Source organism: Carlito syrichta, unplaced genomic scaffold (assembly GCF_000164805.1).
Source record: "Carlito syrichta isolate Samal-C Ts95f unplaced genomic scaffold, Tarsius_syrichta-2.0.1 Scaffold301868, whole genome shotgun sequence".
Lineage (NCBI taxonomy): Eukaryota > Metazoa > Chordata > Mammalia > Primates > Tarsiidae > Carlito > Carlito syrichta.
This window is the reverse complement of record NW_007245964.1, coordinates 456,950-478,438: the sequence shown is the minus strand read 5'-3', so window position 1 is coordinate 478,438 and position 21,489 is coordinate 456,950. Positions and strand designations below refer to the sequence as shown.

The 21,489-nt window shown below is 43.7% G+C and overlaps 1 protein-coding gene across 1 annotated transcript in view; it reads left to right on the top strand.

Annotated features, from left to right (window-relative positions):
- Positions 1-21,489, top strand: part of FHOD3 (formin homology 2 domain containing 3) — a 456,996-nt gene that overhangs the window by 262,250 nt on the left and 173,257 nt on the right. Inside the window, 2 exon segments of the mRNA XM_021711121.1 lie at positions 8,223-8,317; positions 15,749-15,892. Of these exon segments, the coding sequence (XP_021566796.1) occupies positions 8,223-8,317; positions 15,749-15,892 (239 nt within the window).

Genomic DNA, 21,489 nt, shown 5'->3' with positions numbered 1-21,489 from the left:
GGACTTCTCACTGCAGGAAACATACTTTTTAGGATGGTAAGTATGCAAAGATCACTCGTGGGCTTCCCCAGGAGACAACAGACACTGAGCTTGTCCTTGTCCTTGTCCTAGCCCCTACCACCGGAACACAGAGGACCAGCCCTTTCTCCTGTTTCCCTCATCTTGTCCAGGGTTGCCCTGGCTCCTTCCTTTCCACCTCTCTACAGTGCTTTATTGCTCCTGATCCCTAAATGTTCCTTGAACCTTCTCCCTCCCTTCCCTCCGTCCCGTGCCCTGCCTTGGTTGGGGCCCTCACTGTATCTCATCTGTGTCCCTTGCCACCCCAGAGTGCTATGGGAAGATCCTTCTAAAACACAAATTTGGTCACGTCATTCTGCATCTGGAACCTGCCAATGGCTTCCCAGTCCCTGCAGCATAAAGTCCAAGCCCTTCCCTGGACTTACAGGACCCTTCGCCCTGTCTTCCTGCCATCCCCATCTCTCACCGGAATTGCAACATCCCCTTCTTATCTTGCTCATGTGCTTTCAAAGCCTCCAGATGTCCCTCTGTCTCTCTGTGAGTGGATGCCAGGCAGGCTTGCCACACACACTGGTGAAGGATGAGTCTTGGGTCTGGGTTGGTGTGTGACATGCTATAGCCCCTGTCATATTGGAAAGGCTGAAACCAAAATGCGTTTGTCTTTTGTTTGTTTGCTTGTTTTCCTCCCCAAGAGGATCCAATTATTACCAACATCACCCCTACAAAAACTCAATAAGAATAAAAACTTGATATTTATTTTTTCTTTTTATGATTATAACAGTAATACTGCTGTAGAAAACTTGGAAAAACCAGTGTAAAGAAGATAATAAAAATTCACCTCTCAGCCAGGCACTGTGGTTCACACTTATAATCCCAGTACTTTGGGAGGCTGAGGTAGGAGGATTGCTTGAGCCTAGGAGTTTGAGACCAACTTGGGCAATATAGCGAGACCTTGTCTCTACAAAAAAAAAAAAAATCAAAAAATTAGTCAGGAGAGATAGTGCACACCTGTAGTTTCAGCTAGTCAGGAGGTAGAGACAGAAAGATCACCTGAGTCCAGCAGGTTGAGGTTGCAGTGAACTACGATCGTGGCAACTCAACCTGGGCAACATAGTGAGACCCCAAGTCAAACAAAGTTCAACTCTAATCTCAACAGACAAAGATAATGGGTGTTATATATTGGTGTATTTCCTTAAGGTTGTGTATGTGTGCACACACACTTAGGCACAAATCAGGCAAGATGTAATTGTCAGAAAGAAACCAGGGGCCTAAATAGCACTTCTGATTTGGTCTTTTGTGTCTCTGATTCAATGTTACTCAGAGCCCCACCTTCCAATGCTGAATCCAAATATGAAGGAAAATTGCTTACTAGTTGCTTTGAAAGTTTGAATATTAGTGAATGAAAGCCATTCAGGACCGTAAGCTGGGGCTCCCATACCTTCCCATGGACACTCAGGCAGATATCAGCACCAGGGAAGGTCGATCACAGGCTGGGAGACATCCCCAGGTCCCTTTGTGGTACATGAGGGAGACAACCTCCATGCCTGATCATGGACCAAGTTCTGGAAGGTGGATCCCAGGCCTAGGCACGTTTCTACCATGGCATATAGCCATTGGGTGCCAGATAGGAAGACCTTCACAGCCAAGAGCCGATCATGGGGCCAGCTGAGAACCCTTAGTAAGTACTGCTGATGGATCAAAAACCAGGTCTCACTTTTCCAAGGTCAGTTAATTAGGTTCAAGGCCAAAGGTGTGTGTGTTTTGGAAGAGAGTAAGGCAGCTCCTTTCGTTCATCCTTGGAGGATTTGTGTTCCATCCACGACTGTGGGATTATTTTAGGATAACTCATGTTTTCTTGGTCTTCTTGGCATACGTTTCAGGTGACCCCAGGGCCCTTGCCGTGGGAGCTCATTAGAAGGTACATCTTTCTCACAACCTGGGGTTCTCTTTGGCTTTGTTGGATTCTCTTTGTGAGCTGAGATCTCACAATTTTCTTCCTTGGACTTGACATTTCACACATGGTGTGTTGTGGAGGATGAAGGAGTGATCTTCAGATGAACCCAGGTCTTTGTACCCCCATCCGAGACTCCATCCACAGCCCCAGCCAAAGGCTTTCTGCTGTACTAAGTCACTCCACCAAGACAAAACAATGGCCATCTTTTCCCAATTAGTACATTTAAAAAAAAAAAAAAGCTAATGAATTGTTTTTTCAGCTTTATAGTTTTTGCCTATAAAATTTCTTAAACTTTTGGCAACTGCTATTATCTGTCTGCCACTGAGCAGCTGAAAGAAAAAAAAATGGCATTCATGGAAAAATTCAGAAATAGCTTATCACGTGCAGTTCAATCACATGCTTCTTTATGGACATGTGTGGTCTTGGCTGTGATTTTATAATGCATACATATAACATCATCCTATTTTACTGCTGGTAAAATTGTTCCTGAGTCCTATGATGGAATTAAACATACACATATGTCATGGTGTTCTGTAGAGAGCAGCAGGACTTCCAGGTGTGCTTCTAGCTCATGTTTAAGCAACTCTCCTATTCCTTCTCAGCTAGGTGATACAGCAGACAGAGGTGACAGAGGGTAAACGAGTATGTCCATTTGCGCATAGGTTTACAACTAAACTATAAATTTTACTCCTTAAAGTGGCTTTAAGCTCATTCCTTGGCAGGGATGAATGGACATGTTAAAGTATAAACACCTTTTTTTTTTTTTTTTTTTGGTTGAGGCGAAGCCTTGCTATGTTGTCTAGGTTGGTCTCGAACTCCTGGCCTCAAGCAATCCTCCCACCTCATCCTCCCAAAGTGCTAGGATTACAGGCATGAGCCACTGCTCTCAGCCAACTTATCTTTTTTTTTTAAATCAAGAGGAATTCTTTTAGAGAATGAAAACCATCAGATTTTAAGCAATCAGCAGTAAAAACCAACAAGTAAACTACCAGTCCTCAAACATCATGCTCACCTAAAGCACATAAAGTTGTCCCAGAGCAATTTTCTCTGGTTGCTTTATAAATACCTTGCATGCTGCACAGGGGTTACCCGGAAAGTTTGTTATGCATGTGGATAGTTTGGTCTGTGACCGAGAGTGAGCTAGTTAGAGAGCTAGCATAAAAGCTGAAGGGACCCAAGTCCATCACAGGGAGGAATCAATATTTAGAATGAAAATTTAAAATGTTCCCTTTGACCCAGGCAATTGCACTTTTGCTCAGGGTTTGGCATGAAAAGGTGGATTTGAGTTAGTCTCTGAGGTATGTCTGCTTAGAACGCTGGATCTTCTCTTTTACTTGCATCTTCAATTCACATTCCCTTTCTGGGGTACAGGGCCTGGCAAGAAGAAAGAAAGGCAGTAGCACTCATAGCAGCCCCTGAGAGAGCCCTGCTTTGTCATACTGCCACATCAGAGACTCCCTTTCCTTGAGGTCTTCCCCTGTGGTAGTTGACAGGAAATAGGAAACTGCTCTCCGGGCAGGGGGACCTTCCTTCCAAGTATATAGGTTTTCTTCTCTCACAGAGTGTGAGGCAGGTGCCCTCAGGGGCTAGCTCCTGTTGATATTTGTCATAAATGTCAAGTCCCACCAATTGGGTTCAGCACAGCTTTTGAAGAAGTTCCATTTTTCATTTGAATGTAAGGTGATGAGATATGACATAATTCTTAAACATGTGTATCACATGTGATTAACAGAGGGAAAAGTCCAGCCATCCTTCAAGCAAGCCTGTCTCTGACTTCTGCTCATGAAAATATTGATCTGGGAAGAATGCACACAGCGTGGTGGCAGTTAGAGGCTGACAGAACCCCAGGCTCCCTGGTGGTCCAGTGGCTGAGACTAGACAGAACTTGGGCTCTACTACTGCTATTATTTATAGCAGAGGGACCACCGTTGAGTGTGTTTATCCATCATGTGGGAAGGCATGGAAGGTTCTATGAGGAGCTTCTGTCTGGGTGTTAGAATAACTCACAGGGCATGGTACTAAATGTCTTATTTGCCTTTGGATTTAATGCAGAGACCTAGGAGAAGAGGAAGAGGGAAAAGCATGGAGCAATGTAGTCTGTGCGTGTTTATTTGACTGGACTGAGAGGGGCTCTGTGGTTTGGCGAAAAGAGAGGACTGGCCAGGGTGCCTGTGCAGAGGGCCCGCCCTTGGCTGAGTGTGGGGTCACCAACAACCATCACCATTATAATTACAGCTATTGATGCTTACGTGCCTGTCATGTAACAGGGCATTAAGCTTTTTTCATATTAACTAATTTACTTAGCAAGTACTAGAGAATCAACTCTGTGCTTGTGAGCATCAGGAGAAAGCCAGGCTCTCACAGAGCCTGGCTTCAACATTTTGGAGTTGGAGGGGGAGGGCGGTGGAGATGAGAGAGACAGAGGAGGATGACTAGATAACGTGTTCCAGCCATGCTGAGGAAAAAAGGCAAAGTGCTTTATCTCAGTGACACCTCACAGTAACCCTGTAAGGTGGGCACTGTCACCCCAGTCACAGATGAGTATCCTGAGCCTCCCTTCATTCTACTACTTTGGGACCCAGTTTCTCTCTCTGTTATGTGAAGGACTAGGATCATATGATTTATGATTCTCATGCAGGAACCCCCTTCCTGCAATTCAATTTCCTTCTCTCTCCTTCCTCCCCCTTGCCATCTCCCTTCCCCTTCTCCCCCTCTTCCTCTTCCCTTCTTCCCCTCTCCCTCCCTCTCTATTTTCCCCCTTGTCTCCTACCTCCCCCCTCTGCCCCCCGTAACTCTCTCTGTAAGGAGCTAGCAAAGGCAATGGGGAAAGAGTGAACTGGACCACTTAATTCTAAGAAGAGGCAATTCCCAGGAAAGTTGCCAGAGCTAATGCTTAACATAGGCCTAGCTTGAGGCCTTTCAGGGCTATTTGTATTGAACCAAATGTTTCCTCCCCTTCTCCTTCATTCTTCTAAACAGTTTCCATTTTCTGGCCCAAAACAATCAAAAGAAAGTGAGCATTCATTCATCCCAACATTGTACCAATAGATGCAGACTTAAATCCTTAAATGGTCGTAAGGGACTCAGATTTCACAGCTGAAGAACACATTTTTCAATTAATTCACACCAGTGTTTGAGCATTCCTAGTACAGAGGATGAGATGGTGCACACTTGTGCATGTGTCTGTGTGAGAGGGAGAGAGGTGTAATCTGGCTGCTTCCCCAGTTTGCCCAGCCTGCCTTGGCTTCTTGGCCTTTGCTCCTCCAAGCCCTGTTTGGCATCTTTGGCTCCAAAGTAAGTAACCAGGAAGGTAGTTCTGAGCCTACTGGCACCACTGGAAATTCTTGGTTTCAGTGCCTTCTCTCCTGCACAGTCCTCCTTTCAACCATATGTGGGTACCAGAACACGTGTCTTATGCCGAGGTTTGATGTGGATGTGCATGGTAGAAGCTGCCCCCGTTATAAACACAGGCAGAAGCATTCACATCTCTCAAACTTCACCAGCATGGTGAGATCCAAGACCTACCAACCACATGGATCAACTGTCTTAAAGGCCGAAATTATGACTTTGCTGGAAGAACAATTACACTGGTGTGAACCTCGGGTTAGATGATAAATGTCAGCAAGGAGATAATTCAGTAGTTAACAAGTGAAGAAGCACAACTTGTGTTTAGAGTTCGAAAGGGTCATAGGAGATTGCCCAAGTCTGACTGGCCAGGTGGTGTAGCTAAAGGAAAAGGCTTTCTCTGTTCATTTGCTGGGAGAGCCAACAGACCTCTGTGTCAACTCAATGCAGGCTTTCACAGTTTGTAGCATGTGCCTGTTCTTTGTTTAATCTTCCTGTCTTCTCTCTTTTTCATACTGTGTGCATCTGTCTCCTGGTTTTTATTATTTATTTTATTTTATTTTTTTCTGAGTTGGAGTCTCACTCTGTCGCCCATGTTGGAGTACAGTGGCATGATCACAGCCACCATAGCCTCTGCCTTCTGGGCTCAGGCCATCCTTCCACCTCAGCTCCCAAGTAGCTGGGATTACAGGTGCATGCCACCACACTTGGCTAATTATTTACTTATTTATTCTAGAGATGAGGTCTCACCATGTTTCCCAGGATGGCCTCGAACTCTTGGGTTCAAACAATCCTCTCACCTCAGCCTCCCAAAGTAATGAGAATACAGGCATGGGCCAACGCACCTGGCCTGCCTCCTGGTTTTTAAAAACTGCTCCAGCTTCACTCACTTCATGCCTTCTCAGAGATCTCCATTCACTATTCAGCAGACACTTTACTGAGCATGTACTACATGCCAGACACTGAACTAAGAGCACAGAAATCAACAGGATGGGTACTGTGACTGCCCTTGGGGAGCATACGTTCTCAAGGTCAGGATCAGCTCTGACATAACCCATCCAAGGAATAGCCTTTAGAAACTAACATATCGAAGCTATTTTCTGTTTTACCTTTACCAAACAAAAATTAGCAATTTTCTTTGAGATCTTTTTTTTTTTTTTTTTGAGTTGGAGTCTCACTCAGTCACCCAGACTGGAGTGCAGTGGCCGCTCCCAGTCACCGCAGCCTCGCCTGCTGGGCTCTGGCGATCCTTCTGCCTCAGCCTTCCAAGTAGCCGGAATTACAGGTATGCGCTACCATGCCCGGCTGATTTTTTGATTTATTGTAGAGATGAGGTCTTGCTGCCCAGGCGTGTCTCGAACCCGCGGGCTCAGGCAATCCACTCACCTCATCCTCCCAAAGGCGCGGGATTACAGGCTGAGCCCCCAAGCCCAGCTTCTTTGAGATCTTTATGACAAAAGCAGGAAAGAGCTTCAGGGTCCAAACCACCAAGCCAAGGGCAAGGCAGTGTTCACTTTACTCCAAACATTCATCCAAAGCATAGGAAACCATGTTGAGGTGGTCTGTGTCCCTGCTTTGTGGTCTTGCCCTTGGCTTAGTGGTCCCGAATATGAATGTGAAGCATTTTCCTGATAACTTTTGTATGACCACCCATGAGTTTTCACCAGCAGAACCCCACAGGGGCCACCTCACGACTAAGCCCTCTGCAGTCCCGTACTGCAAGAGACCACCCCGCTGAGTGTCAGGTATAGCTACATGCCTTTGCCACTTCTCAGCCATTTGCTCTGTGCTGATGTCTCTTCTTGTGCTTGTACCCAATTGCTCTTTTAGATGATAAACCTATAGAGGGCAGCTGCCTGCAAGACCTTGTACCTAGTGAGGTTTAAATAGTATTTGTGCCTTGATGGAATAAAGAGAATATACTGTTCTTGAGATGTTTGCTAGACAGGAATGTTACTATTATTTTTTGGAGTCACTGCTTGAGGATTGTTAAGAGCTTCCATGCCTCCTTGTGTACTGTTGGAGATTCATAGGATACTTAGCATTTTCTGCTCTGAGCAAAATATGTGGCCTAAAGCAGGGGTGTCCAACCTTTTGGCTTCCCTAGGCCACTTTGAGGAAAGTGGAATTGTCCCAGGCCACTTGTAAATTATGTCATATAGTTAGTGTATATACATAATATGACTTCTTTTTTAAATATTTGTATTATAAGTTTCCCACTAGTTTTTCAGTGGGAAATTTAGCCTTGTTTTTGTAAAATAAAACTATCAATGTTTGGTTTGATGGAAGTGGTCACAATTCTTAGTGAATTCTCAAGGTGCTCATCAGAAATGCTTGTTTGAATTTTGCTCTTCATGTGCATAATTGAAAACAACTGCTCACAAATGTATGTGTTGCCAAAAAATTATGTCATGGATAAGACGTGCTTGTGAACTTCAAAATTGGAAATACGCATGGGGTCATGAAGAAAATAAATGCTAAAAAACACATGATGGTAAAAGATTTCGTGGGGCTACATTACTGGCTGTCCTGGGCTGCATGTGGCCTGTGGGCTACAGGTCAGATGTTCCTGGCCTAAAGAGTTGCACATGAATGAATTTTTAAAAGACTTGCATGTTAAATATAAAGGAAAATTTTCAAGCAAGTAGACAGGCATCCTGACAATGAAGAGTATACAGTGCTCTTGTCAAAAGGACAAGGATGATGTGATATCATGTTACCTTCTGTGGAATATTCTTAATTAGAAGCCTGCTCAAGTCCACACTAAGGATAGTGCCACACTTTGAAGTTTGGTAACTGAAAGATGCTGTGACCGCTGGGTGCTAAGTCCTTGGATAAACTGTGATGTGAGTTGGATAGAGCATTGTTGAATTGCTGTTTCTAATGATTTTTGTTTTACTCATAGGTGTCAAACCCTGGTCAAATATCATGGAAATCCTGGAGGAAAAAGATGGAGTTGACACAGAGCTGCTGGTTTATGCAATGACTTTAGTGAACAAGGTGGGTTGACTTGTGTTATGGGTTGAATTGTGTCACTTCAAAAGGTGTGTTGAAGCCCTGACCCCTGGTTTCTGTGACTGTGACCTTGTTTGGAAATAGTGTCTTTGCACCCAAATGAGGTCACTAGGGTGGGCTCTAATCCAGTCTGACTGGTGTCCTTCTAAGTAGAAAAGAGACATAGAGGGAAGACAGTGTCGACATACAAGGAAGACGACAACCATGTGAAGAAATACCCAGAGTCCCTTCCTGAAATATAACTAGAGAAGGCAGAGATTAGAATGATGTGCCTACAAGCCAAGGATGCTGGCAACCAATCTAAGATGAGACAAAGAAAGGACCTCCTACAGAACCTTCAGATAGAGTATGGCCTTGCCAACACTGTAATAGCAGACTTCCAGGCTCTCAAATTATGAGAGAATAAGTTTATTTTAAGCTGTCTAATTTGTGGTACTTGTTATAGCAGTCATAGGGAGCTAGTAGAATGAGAAAATCTAGAATTTTCCCTCTGAATAAGAGTCATGTCATGTGAACTCCACACATGCATGCAGGTGCACATACGGGTAAGGGCCTGTATCTGCATGTGTTCATCCTTCGGTCTTTTCTAGTAAAGCCAGAAAAGTGGCAGTGAGAATTTTATAACTGCTTTTAAGTTGTCACCTTAAAACCATTTCCCTCAAAGAATATAAATGACCAAGTTTTGCTCTAAGGAAATAGTTCACCAGTCAGAAAAAAAATGAGGCACTCTTGTTCTACTGCGTGTTGAATTCTGACCACTGGACTGAGATAAGGAATCTTGGGGGCAGGTCCCATCTTTTCTGTAAGATGGTGACCACACCTTTGTGCTTCCATTCCTCCCATCACGTCCCTCCCTGGCCACCCCTTCATAGGGCAGTGACAGTTCTTAGTGCCCAAACCTAGAGGCACTACTCTGAAACAGTGGGTCCCATGCTGACCTGGGACAGGCCCAGTATCAGGACTGGAGTCTCCCCATCTGGAGTGCCATGCCAATATGGCACACAGGCACCTCAGCACGTACCCCATGGGCCCTCCTTGCATACTACAGCTGCTGGACGTGAGCCTACTGGACCCTCTGTGGTGATGGTCAGGGCATCAGAGAGAGCCCAAGTCCCTTCCTGAAGTATAAATGGAGAAATGTCTCCCCTGATGAACTGGGGATACATTTATAGAAAGCAGAAAAATTATGAGGAACAACTTCTCCTACTTACATGTTGTGCAAACTCTAAGGATACAGTGTGGTCTGGCTGATTTCTCAGCAGGCAGATGCTTGGTGCAGACGATCTCTGAAACGGAGCTCAGTGTACATAACAACTTGCTGTACAGTTGACATCAGTGGGGCTGGGTTAGCTTCCGCCATGCTGGGGAGGTGTTGCTAATTGGAAATAAACACAAGCAGACTTTGCTCATATTCCACAATAAACCCCAGATAGATTAAGATGGTCAATGTAACACATCAAACTGTAGGAAAAAAACATAGAAAGAGATGAAGGCTAATTGATTTCTGGTTGGTAAAGGCTATTTTAATAATAAAACCAGTGAAAAGGATTACAGAGAAAAGGATTTAAATATTTCACTGCATTAAATGAGAAAAGGGCATATTTATAAAATGAAAATCACCAATTATAACTAAATGCAAATGACAAACTGGGAGATTGTTTGCAAAAAAATAAAGGTAGAAAATGATACTTAGAGTAAAACAATGTATTATGAACCTGGTAGGAAAATAAGAACCATTAAACCAACTTAGAATAAAATAAGAAGGCCGGGCACATAGGCTTATGTCTGTAATCCCAGCCCTTTGGGAGGCTGAGGCAGGAGGATTGCTTGAGCCCAGGAGTCCAAGGCCAGCCTAGGAATTTTAGCAAGACCTTCTCTCTATGAAAAATTAAAAAAAAAAATTAGTCAGGTGTGGTGGCATACCACCAGTATGTAGTACCAGTTACTCAGGAGGCTGAGGCAGAACCATTGCCTGAACCTAGAAGGTTGAGGCTGTGGTGAGCTGTGATTGTACCACTGTACTCCAGTCTGGGCAACAGAGTGAGACCCCGACTCAAACAACAAAAGGAATACATAGACAAATAAGTTTCCCAGGTCACATTGGCAATGATTGCTTCACACTGAAATATCATTAATGAGTACACAGGAAACTCTTCTGTAGCCCTGGTTGGAAGTGGACACAACTTTTCTGAAAGGTAATCCTAAGAATTCTGCATTTATTTTCACATCTCTTTGTGAGTTTATTTTACCATTTGATTTGGAGCAATTTTTGGTTGGCTTTAAAGATCAGACTCATCTATTTCATGTCCTTTTTTTTTTTTGAGTCAAAGTGTCACTCTGTCGCCCAGGCTGGAGTGCAGTGGCACAATCACAGATATGGCAGCCTCAACCTGCTGGGCTCAGGTGATCCTTCTGCCTCAGCCTTCCAAGTAGCTGGAATTACAGGTGTGTACCATCACACCACTGGCTATTTTTTTTTTTTCCATTGTAGAGGCAAGGTCTTGCCAAGATGCCCAGGCTGCTCTTGAACCCCTGGACTCAGGCAATCATCTTTCCTTGACCTCCATAAGTGTTGGAATTACAGGCACGAGCCACCACACCTGGCCTATTTCCTATTCTTTTTAGTCACCAACATTCTTTTAGAAAACACTGAATTCAGCAGAAATGGAATTTTCACTCTTGCACAGAGTTATCCATAGTGACATCCATTTTATTCGGAGAGGTCATGCCCAGCTGTTCTTGTGATTGTAGTAGTAACCACATGGCGTGAGCACTCTGTTGACAGTCATTGGCAAAGACTCAGTGCGTGTCACCCTCTGCTTAGCATCATGCAGCATTTAATGTCCAGGAATTCTTCGCCTCCTCCTTTTTTTCTGGCAGTTATGTCTCATCTTTTGTTAATTCTGGCCCAGGAGATGTCCAGGAAGTTCCTCTGAGACATTTCCTCCAAATATGATCCTTTCTTTGAGAAGGTTTACAGACTGACAGGCCGTTGGCACTGCTGTTGGGTTGTTTTGTTGCATTGTGGCAATGTTAACTGCCCCAGTGAGTACAATCCTCAAGAGAGCAAACAAAATAACACATTGAAATGTTAATATGGGCCTGGAAAAAAAAATTCAGACTCTGAAATCTGGGAAATTGTATTGCAAGTTAGATGGTTTCTAACTATTGACTTCAACAAAATCAAAAATAGCTTAATAATATGGAATTCAAAAATCGACATTACCGTGGCAAACAAAACAAGAATACTACATCCTAGCTTGCTTAGAGTTCTGAGACTGAAGTCAGTGCTCTTTGTCAAATAGGGATATTAACGGGGGTTTTCAGGACCCAGACTCATTACTCATCCCCTCCTCCACCCCTATCCCCACTGCATGTCTTCAGAAGATCTGAGGGAGCATCGTAAGTTAGCCATTTCTCACCCTGCAAGCTAATGGTATATAATCAATCCCCTGCCTTGATTCTGCTGAAATCCTCTCAGTGCGATCTTCACTTTGGGGAGCTCAGGTATTGATCACCTTGTAGAATAGGATGAAGCAGATTGGGGGTGGGGAGTGGAAGGAGTAACATGAGAGGTTACTGTGGGGCTGGATGGAGCATCCAGGGAAGGAAGGATCCCAGGGAGCTCAGGGGAAGGGAGCTGCTTTACCAGGGACAGAAGATAATTCACCTGGATGGGATTCATGGTGAGCGTTTGCCTTTGATTTTACATTTACTTTTATTAATTTTTAAATTATTGTTTTGTGTTATAATAACAGAATACCACAGACCAGGACATTTATAAAGAAAAGCAATTTATTTCTCACAGTTCTGAAGTCCGGGATGTACAATAGCAAGGTGCCGGCAAGGGTCTTCTTGCTATGTTATCTCATATAGAATGGAAGGTGAGAGTGGAGTGTGGGAGGGTTAGGGTTAGGGGTCAAATGCATCTTTTTATCAGGAATCCACTCCCATGATAATTGACCCACTCCCAAGATAACAACATGCATCCATTCATGACCTAATCACCTCTTAAGGTTCTACCTCCGCTCTTACATTAAAGATTAAGTTTCCAACACATCGACTTTGGGGGGCACATTCGAACAATAGTAATTATCATATAATAAAACTGTATTTTATGATATTTTGTATATTTTTCTATTAAAATTTAAATATTTTATAATATTTTCTATATTTGAATATAATATTTCATAATATTTTTATAATATCAAACTGTATTTTAAAATATAGCTGTATGTGTTTTAACTCATTTATACATATTGGTCATCTTCACAATTAAGATATAAACTAGTTCTGTCTCCCCCAAATCTTCCACGTGTTAACCTTTTATAGTGACATCCCCTTATATATAAAACCCTTGGCAACCACTGATTTATTCTCTTATCACTATAATTTTGACTTTTCAAGAATGTCAAATGGAATCATACTGTATTTTTACCATTTGAGACTGACTTCACTCAGTATAATGCCTTTGAGATCTATTTATGTGATTGCATATTAATAATTCACTCCTTTCTACCACAGTGTAGTATTCCCTTGTATACATGTACCACTGTTTATTTACCTATCCACCCACTGAAGGAGATTTGGGTGTCTACGGCTCTTGACTTCCACAAATGGCTCTGGTGTGGACATTCCTGGACAAGTTTTACTTCAAATGGTCTTATCCTATGAGAAAGATTTGACAGAATCAGTGAAAACCCAGGGGACAGGAATATGTCTTTTAGGACAGAGTTTCCCCTCGGAGAGATGCCTATAAAGACTTACTTGTGACAGACCCTGATAGACAGAGCCTGAGAGAAAACAGGAAGGGGACACGAGGTGTTGGACAGCTGTGTTTGGCATCTTCAGCATCTCAGCGTAAAGGCATCAAGAAACATTGGCTTTGCAGACTTCTGGCCTAGCTGCCACCTTTGCCAGAAGTCAGTCACTCAGCAGTAGAGGACGGGGCAGATTGGGAAGGGGAAACTCAGGGACAGGTGAGAGTGTGGTGAAATTTCCTGAGTGTGTCTAAGAATCAGCCCAAAATTGGTCAATGGGTATTTCTAGGATGGTTAGCATTCTCTTGCACTGGCAGAAGACTACTATCTCCCCTGCAGCCCTGATGAAAGGTGGTAGTGGGACACAGGCTTGGCTCAAGCTCAGATTTTCACAGCAGAAATGACAAGTGACCTCTTTATAACTTCAGTTCCCGGCCAGTTATTGAGCAAGGGTTCCCTGGGTCTATTTAGTTCCATAACTCTAATTGTTTGATTATTTAATAGGGATTCCCCCCATCCTTTATGGTTGAACTTGCTAAAGCAATGGGGATTTGGTTTAGGAATTTAACCCCCTGGAAACTTCTGAGTGAAAGAACTTCAGTTGACTCCCAGCAGAGAGAAAGGGGAAGGAAGAGGGAGGAGAACAGAGAGGTGAAGAGACTGCCGGAGGCCTCTCCCTGTGCCTCAGGCAGGCCACCACATTGCTGTCCAGAAAGTTCTATTTCTACGCCAGGCACGATGGCTCAAGTCTGTAATCCTAGCTCTTTGGGAACCCGAGGCAGAAGGATTGACTGAACCCATGAGTTCAAGACCAGTCTGGGCAACTTGGTGAGACCTCATCTCTACAATAAATCACAAAATTGGCCAGCCGTGGTACCACATGCCTGTAGTTCCAGTTACTTGAAAGTCTAAGGCAGAAATATCGCCTGAGTCCAGCAGGTTGAGGCTACGGTGGCCTTGAGTGTGCCACTATACTCCAGCCTGGGCAACAGAGACTCCAACTCAAAAAAAAAAAAGTTGTATTTCTAATGCTAAATGTCAACTCACCTGTGTCCTCAAACTGCACATTTTGCAGAGTCAGCAGACAAGATATTTCTCATTTTTCGCCCTGTCCACAACTCAATGGAGAAAATTGCTCTGATGATAGGGTTCTTTGAATGAGTGTGTAATTTTTCAGTGTTAGAAGCAGGGGGCAACCCTGTTGACCGTAGTTGCCTGCTAGCACGGTGTTGATGTCCTGGCCTGGCACCCGGGGTGTGCTGTCACCAGGGTGTGCTGTCACCAGGGTGTGCTGTCACGCGGTCACTTACATCTGAACATTATTTGTGACTGCTTCTGATTCCCAGCTTTCTGTTTTGTGTCCTCCCTGGGGATCCTGAGTCCTTAGGCTGTCACATCACAATTATTTTTATTAATTTATGGTCTCAAAAGCAGAAAGTTGTGTCCTCTTTGCTTAGTATAACAAGGAAAAAGCCATTATGTGGGTTATGAATAGAGATATTCTTGCCAATCCTGATAGCCCCGGAATAGAGGCCTTGAAGAAGTTGATGCTGTGATGTAATCCTGATAAAAGTGTTGGTCTTATTTCTTCTGAGGCAAGTCATCGTGTTTAGGATAATTGTAAAATGTATGTGGTGTTCCAACAAATGCAAAGGCAGGGAAATAAGTAGGGAGTAATGACCGGAATCCGAAACTCCAGACCAGAATAACTTGTGTATGAGACGGGAATAGAGGCTCAGTGTCCTGGGTCTTAGCCCAGTGTCTTTGGCAACTTCCTGTAGCCTCTGCCAAATCCCTTTTCTCCCTCATTTATAAGATAAGGAACTTGTAGTAAATCTCCTCAAGGCTCCTTCCAGGTCTGAGCAGGGACCTGGTCTGAGATAGCCTCCTTCTTTTAAGAGAGGCAGAATTCTAAGAGAAATCAACATTTTCTTCTTGGTTTCTCTTGTTGTCTCTGGACTGCTGCTTTGAAATTTCTCATGCTTTCCTAAATGTCATGGACCAAGGGGAAGCCTACTGAATTTAATGAAAGGAATCATTAAATTGTCATAACTCCAGCTGTGGGTGGGTGGATCTCAACAGGAGTTTCTAATCACTGAGTGTATTCGTTTTCTACTGCCATGTAACAGCAGTCAAGGGTGTTGCCAGGGTGGGAGTCTCGTCTGAGCACGTGGTCCTCCTCCAAGCCTGTGTAGCTGGTAGAATTCTTTTCCTTGCAACTGTGGACTCATGGTGGCTTGCTGCTTCCTTGAGACCCCAAGCAGGATCATCTCTTTCTCATCACTGAGCTCAGGGAAGAGCTAGGCCCTCACCCAGGAGAACCACCCCTCTGATTAACTCAAAATCAACTGATTTGGGACCTTAATTACACCTGTGAAATTCCTTCATCTGGGCCATACAATGTAACCTAATCATGGGAATGACACCCCACCCATGGGAGCACCCAGCCCACACTCAAAGGAAGGGGATTATTTCGCACCAGAGGGGAGAATCTTGGGATTCATTCTGCCTCCCACAGTAAGAGGGTTCTTCTCAAATACATTTGTCATTTGCCTTGCTTTGTCTCATATTGTTATAATCTTGGCCACAGGCTACCATGTAGAAAATGCCTTGGGACAGTCCCCTATGATGTGTCTGTATCTGGTTCTTCTTCCAGACATTATCCGGACTGCCAGACCAGGATACCTTCTATGATGTGGTGGACTGCCTGGAAGAGTTGGGCATCGCAGCTGTGTCCCAGAGGCACTTGAACAAGAAAGGGACGGACCTGGACTTAGTGGAACAATTGAACATTTATGAGGTACCAGAACATGCTTTTTGCATGGTGCAGTTTCGGCAAATGTCAAAGGCTGTGACAGAGCCTACTGTAGACCAAGGTATAGACTGGTATAGGAGCATCAGCAACTTGTTAGAAATGCAAGTTCTCAGGCTCCACCCCAGACCCACTGAATCAGAAAGTTGGAGGGTCCAGCAGTCTATGGAGTAACAAGCCTTCCTGGAGGCTTTGAAGCATATTCAGGTTTAGGAAACCTTGCTGTAGGGGACATTTGGTAGCTCTTGTTTTAAGGAACATGCATTCTGTCAGCTGTACCTTCACTCAAGAAGAGAGAGGGACAGGTAGAGAGAGAAATCATGTCCCTTATACCTGATGGGGGTGGAACTTCAGACAGGGCCAGACACATAATTTGAAGGAACCAGTGTTATCTTCTGTGGTCTCTCTTACCTTGGTATGGTGTTTTTTATTTGCCATGCAATGTCATAAGGACAGAAAAAAATGAAAAATTATTACCATGAATTTTGCTGTTCGTCTTTGTATTATGCAAAGTCTGTTTAGAATGCAGACACAAGAGTCCTGAACTTGTCTGCAGAGTCAGCAAGATTTTCTAATTCACATTTTGTAGCTCCTACATGTGTATGTATTTTGTTCTTAACAGAACAGCAGAAATACTGCCCCAGACTGACACCACTATTTATCTCACTCTTTTTCTTTTCTTTCTTTTCTTTTCTTTTTTTCTTTCTTTTGAGTCAGTATTAGGTCAGTGGGCTGGTGGGCTGAGCTAGTGCCGCGGGTAAGATGCAAAGAATTGCACAGAAATTAGGTTAGAAAAAATAGTTTATTTAGAAAGTAGATGGGGGGGGGGGTGTATCCACCTCCCCAGGACTGGGGAGGGGGCCAGAGCTTAAAGAAAAGCATGGCCATGAATGCTTGAACGCTTTTTAAAAACTTTCCTTTGTTGGGGGCAGGTTGTCAAGGTGATTGGGTGGTGGTCTGTTTTTTTGTCATCATGAAGGGGACAGGTAAGCACAGTAAGCCATGGTGATGGAATCTGTCTCTCACCTCCCTGATAGCCAGATGGGTGGTCAGGCCAGCCACATAGATGAGAGGAGCAAGTCCAGTAGCTGAAAGACAAATTCTTTAGGAGATGTTCATCTCAATGTCATGTGACTCGCCAGGGTTCCAGGAAAGGATTATTGTCATGTATGGGCTCAACAATAGACCAGAGAAATTCTATCTTGGGGCTCTGTCCTTTCAGTCAGGGACTCACCCTGTCATACAGGCTGGAATACAGGGGCATCATCATGGCTCACCATAGCCTTGACCTCTTAGGCTCAGGCAATCCTTCTGCCTCAGCCTTCTGAGTAACTGGGACTACAGGTGGGGACCACCAGCCTGTCTAATTTTTTAATTTTTTGTAGAGAAGAGGTCTCGCTATGTTGCCCAGGCTGATCTTGAACTCCCAGGCTCAAGTAATCCTCCTGCCTGGTCTTCCCAAAATGCTGGAATTACAGTGTGAGTCACTGCTTTGCTTCACTTCTTGATGTGTTCACATTCTACCAAGTCTCTGCCTTCCACTTACTGACGAGCAAGGAGGCTGCAAGAAAAGGGAACTAGGGGCTGCCCTGTCTTTTCCTCTCTCCTGTGTCAGCATTTCAGCATAAGTGGTTGGCTGATGGGGAAAGTGGCAGGGCTAAGAACGAACATGATGGGGCTCCCTGGGTTGCCATCCCTCTGCATTCAAACTGGGCTTCAATGGAAGCATGACCCCCGAGGGCTGTCAGTGACTCCTCAACTGTAGATGTGACATGCTTATCGGGTACTTACTTCTAGTCTCACTGTATTCCCACTCACCATGGGTCTATTGGAATGCGCAAGGAAAGGCAGACATGCATGCTGTGCCCCTCTCCTGTGTTTACACAACTGCCTGAGTCACTTTCCCATGACACCAGCTCTACTTTGGGCTATGCATTGTGACTTAGGACAGTTGACATGATTTCAAATTATCTCATGTTAATTCTAGGTCACATGTCCCCATGTTCCTAGAGGTACTTATCTGTGTGAGTATTGTTAGAACACATTTCCTGAGCAGGTAACTCTGCTGTGTTGCTCATCCTCACCATCCCACTTTCCTTGCATGGCCAGTGGGGGGCAGATCTTGGGTGGTGAGACCTCTAACAGGACGTTGCATTCCTCTGGACCCAAACTTACCCAAAGTAATGGAATGAACAATCCCTGCGGATGTTTCATCAGTGGCATTCTGTGTGTCTATCATTGAAAGAGCCTTGGGGATCCTCATAACCGTTCACTTTTTTTTTTAAAGTCCCCTGCTCTATCACTCACATATTACAAAATTCACCATTTTGAAGTCAATAATTTGGTGGTTTGTTAGCACATTCACTAGGTTGTACAACCATCACTGCTATCATATTTCAGACCTCTTTGGTCACTCTAAGTATCCCTGTACCCATTAATAGACACCTCCCATTTCTGCCTTTCCCTCATGGCCCCAAGCCAAGAATCTTTCTCTCTGTGTAGATTATCCTGTTCTGGCCGTTTCATACAAATTGAACCATACAAAATGTCTTTGTGACTAGCTTAGCGTGTTTTTAAGTTTCACCCATGTTACAGCGTGAACACTACTTTGTTCTTATTTGTGCTGGCAATAATGTAATATGTGGCTATATCACACATTTTGTTTATCCATTCATCAGTTGGTGAACATTTGGGTTATTTCCACCTTTTGGCTATTGTGAATAATGCTGCTGTGAACATTCTTGTTCAACTCTGTGTGCACACATATATTTTCAACTCTCTTGGGTATACACTTAGGGGTGAAATTGTTGGTCATATGATATCTCTATCTTGAACTGCTTGAGGGAATTACTAGGCTGGTTTTCAAAGTGGCTATGCCATTTTATATTTCTACCAGTAGTGTATGAGGGATTCATTTTTCCGTATCTTTACCAACACTTATTATTATCCATCTTTTTCATTGTAGCCATCCTAGTAGGTATGAAGTGGTATCTCATTGTAGTCTTGATTTGCGTTTCACTGGTGACTAGTGATGTTTAGCATCTTTCTGTATACATATTGACTATTTGTATATTTTCTATAGAGAATTGTTCATACAGATCCTTTGCTCATTAAAAATTTTCTGTTGAGTTGTAAAATTATTTCTATATTCTGGATACAAGACCCTTATATGTATAATTTGAAAATATTTTCTCCTATTCTATGGATTTGTAATGTTCTACTTCTGACCTAAACGATCAGTCTTATTGGAAGTTATCAGAAAGTATTTTGTATACAAAGACGATTAAGAAAAAAAATTAACCCATGATTTTATTACTAACCACTTTTTTTGTTTGTTTGTTTTTGTTTTTTTGAGTTGGAATCTCACACTGTCACCCAGACTGGAGTGCAGTGGCCACTCCCGGCCACCGCAGCCTCGACCTACTGGGCTCCGGCGATCCTTCCACCTCAGTCTTCCAAGTAGCTGGAACTACAGGAGTGCGCTACCATGCCCGGCTTATTTTTGGATTTATTGTAGAGATGAGGTCTCGCCAAGTTGCCCAGGCAGATCTTGAACCCGCAGGCTCAGGCAATCCACTCACCTCAGCCTCCCAAGGGCGCAGGGTTACAGGCTGAGCCACCGAGCCCAGCTACTAACCACGTTTAATGTCTTGGTCTATTTTTCTTATCTTGTTTGTATATGTGTCTGTATGTCCTTAATGAGGGAGATAGTTGTCTATATACTATATTGCATACTAAATCTTTATCAGTAAATATTGGAAATGTTTTCACTTGTCATTGAATCCTAAGAACTTAATATTTTAGGAGTATAATACTCAGTGTGAGCCAGGCTCGGTGGCTCAGCCTGTAATCCCACGCCTTTGGGAGGCTGAGGTGAGTGGATTGCCTGAGCCCGCGGGTTCGAGACCCGCCTGGGCAGTGAGACCTCATGTCTACAATAAATCAAAAAATCAGCCGGGCGTGGTAGCACGTGCTTGTAATTCCGGCTACTCGGAAGGCTGAGGCGGAAGGATCGCCGGAGCCGAGCAGGCGAGGCTGCGGTGGCCGGGAGCGGCCACTGCACTTCAGTCTGGGCGACCGAGTGAGACTCCGACTCAAACAAACAAACAAAACAAAACAAAAAAATATTCGGTGTGTGTGCCATGATACATATAACTAGTACCCTATTTAAAAATTTAGATTACTTCCAAAGTTTTTGCATTATAATTGATAATATGCTTTTATGATTATCTTCATTTATAAATGTTTGTGCACAGCTAGAGCTCTGGGTGAGATATTTCCCAGATAAATGATTTCCTTATGATCTTCATTGGCTAGAAATGGAGAGACTGATATGTAACTCACCATTTCCTACAAGTTGCTTCACAGTAAGAGACAAATTGAGGAATAGAACAGAATTATCTTTATATAATCTTGGGAGAGGAGACTAATCCCAAGATATTTGCTTGCAGAGCTTATGGTTTCCCCCAGCTGCCCAGCTGCCCAGTGATTTTGTGCCCTGCTCTGGGCATCTCCTTCTCCAGCTAAACTTCACTTCCTCAGTTTTTCATGGTTACTGACCTGTGGCACTAGGAGGCCAGTGAGTGTGTGTGTGGGGGGGGGGGGAATGTTCTCATGGCTCCCACAAGATAGTATCAAGGAAGAATTCTAAAGGTAGAGAAGAAAAAGAGCTAGAGAGAGTTGGCCTGCATGAAGGTAGAAGATGGACTTTTGCCAGCACAGTATCTGCCTCTCTTAGGGCCCTTTCTCCACCCTGATCAGAACTTCCATCTCCTAGAGTCTGTTCAGCCAGGGACTTTGAAGACCACAGCTCTGAGTTCTGTAGGGTCACTGTATACCCAGAAGACTACACAATGCAGATGAGTTGCCCATTAGCAAACCAACCAAGAGAGAGTATTGAAGAGTAGCCTTGACATCAACTCCAAGCAACTAGAAACTTCTTTCTGTTTCAAGGCACACCTTTTCCCCAGCCTCCCTGCCTCTCAAGCTACCTCCCCATCTCCCTCGTTCCCTTCATGCCAGACTTTTCAAAGGTTGTTCTGTATTCACCATATTCCTTTCATGAGATTGCATTTGCATTTTAGCATCAAGTGTATGTCACTCACAAATGGAGCCTATTTATATCATTTAAAGCACAGTAAAACACACACCCATGTACTAGCTTTAAAAACTAAAACATTACCATTCAGAATTGTCCCAGGTAACACCTCTGATGTCACCTCACCATCCCTGCCCCCAATATTCTCTTGCTTTTAAAAGAATAATTTTACCTAAATTTGCTTATTCTGTGAGCTGACACAAAGGATCAGAGTATTAACTTTGAATTGACCCATCAGAGACTTTGCCCAGTATCTAGCTGTACCAATAATTTTAAGAATACAGATTATAGAGGCACACATGAAGTAGGGAGAGTTCTGGGACATCCTTGTCCCCAGGACTTTTCTTCATGCATGAGATATATGCTTTCTGACCCAGAACAACAGAGACAAGCCAAGGTGGGAGGATTGCTCAAGGCCAGAAATTTAAGATCAGTCTGGGAAACTCTGCAAGACCCTGTCTCTATTAAAAAAAAAAAAAAAAAAAGA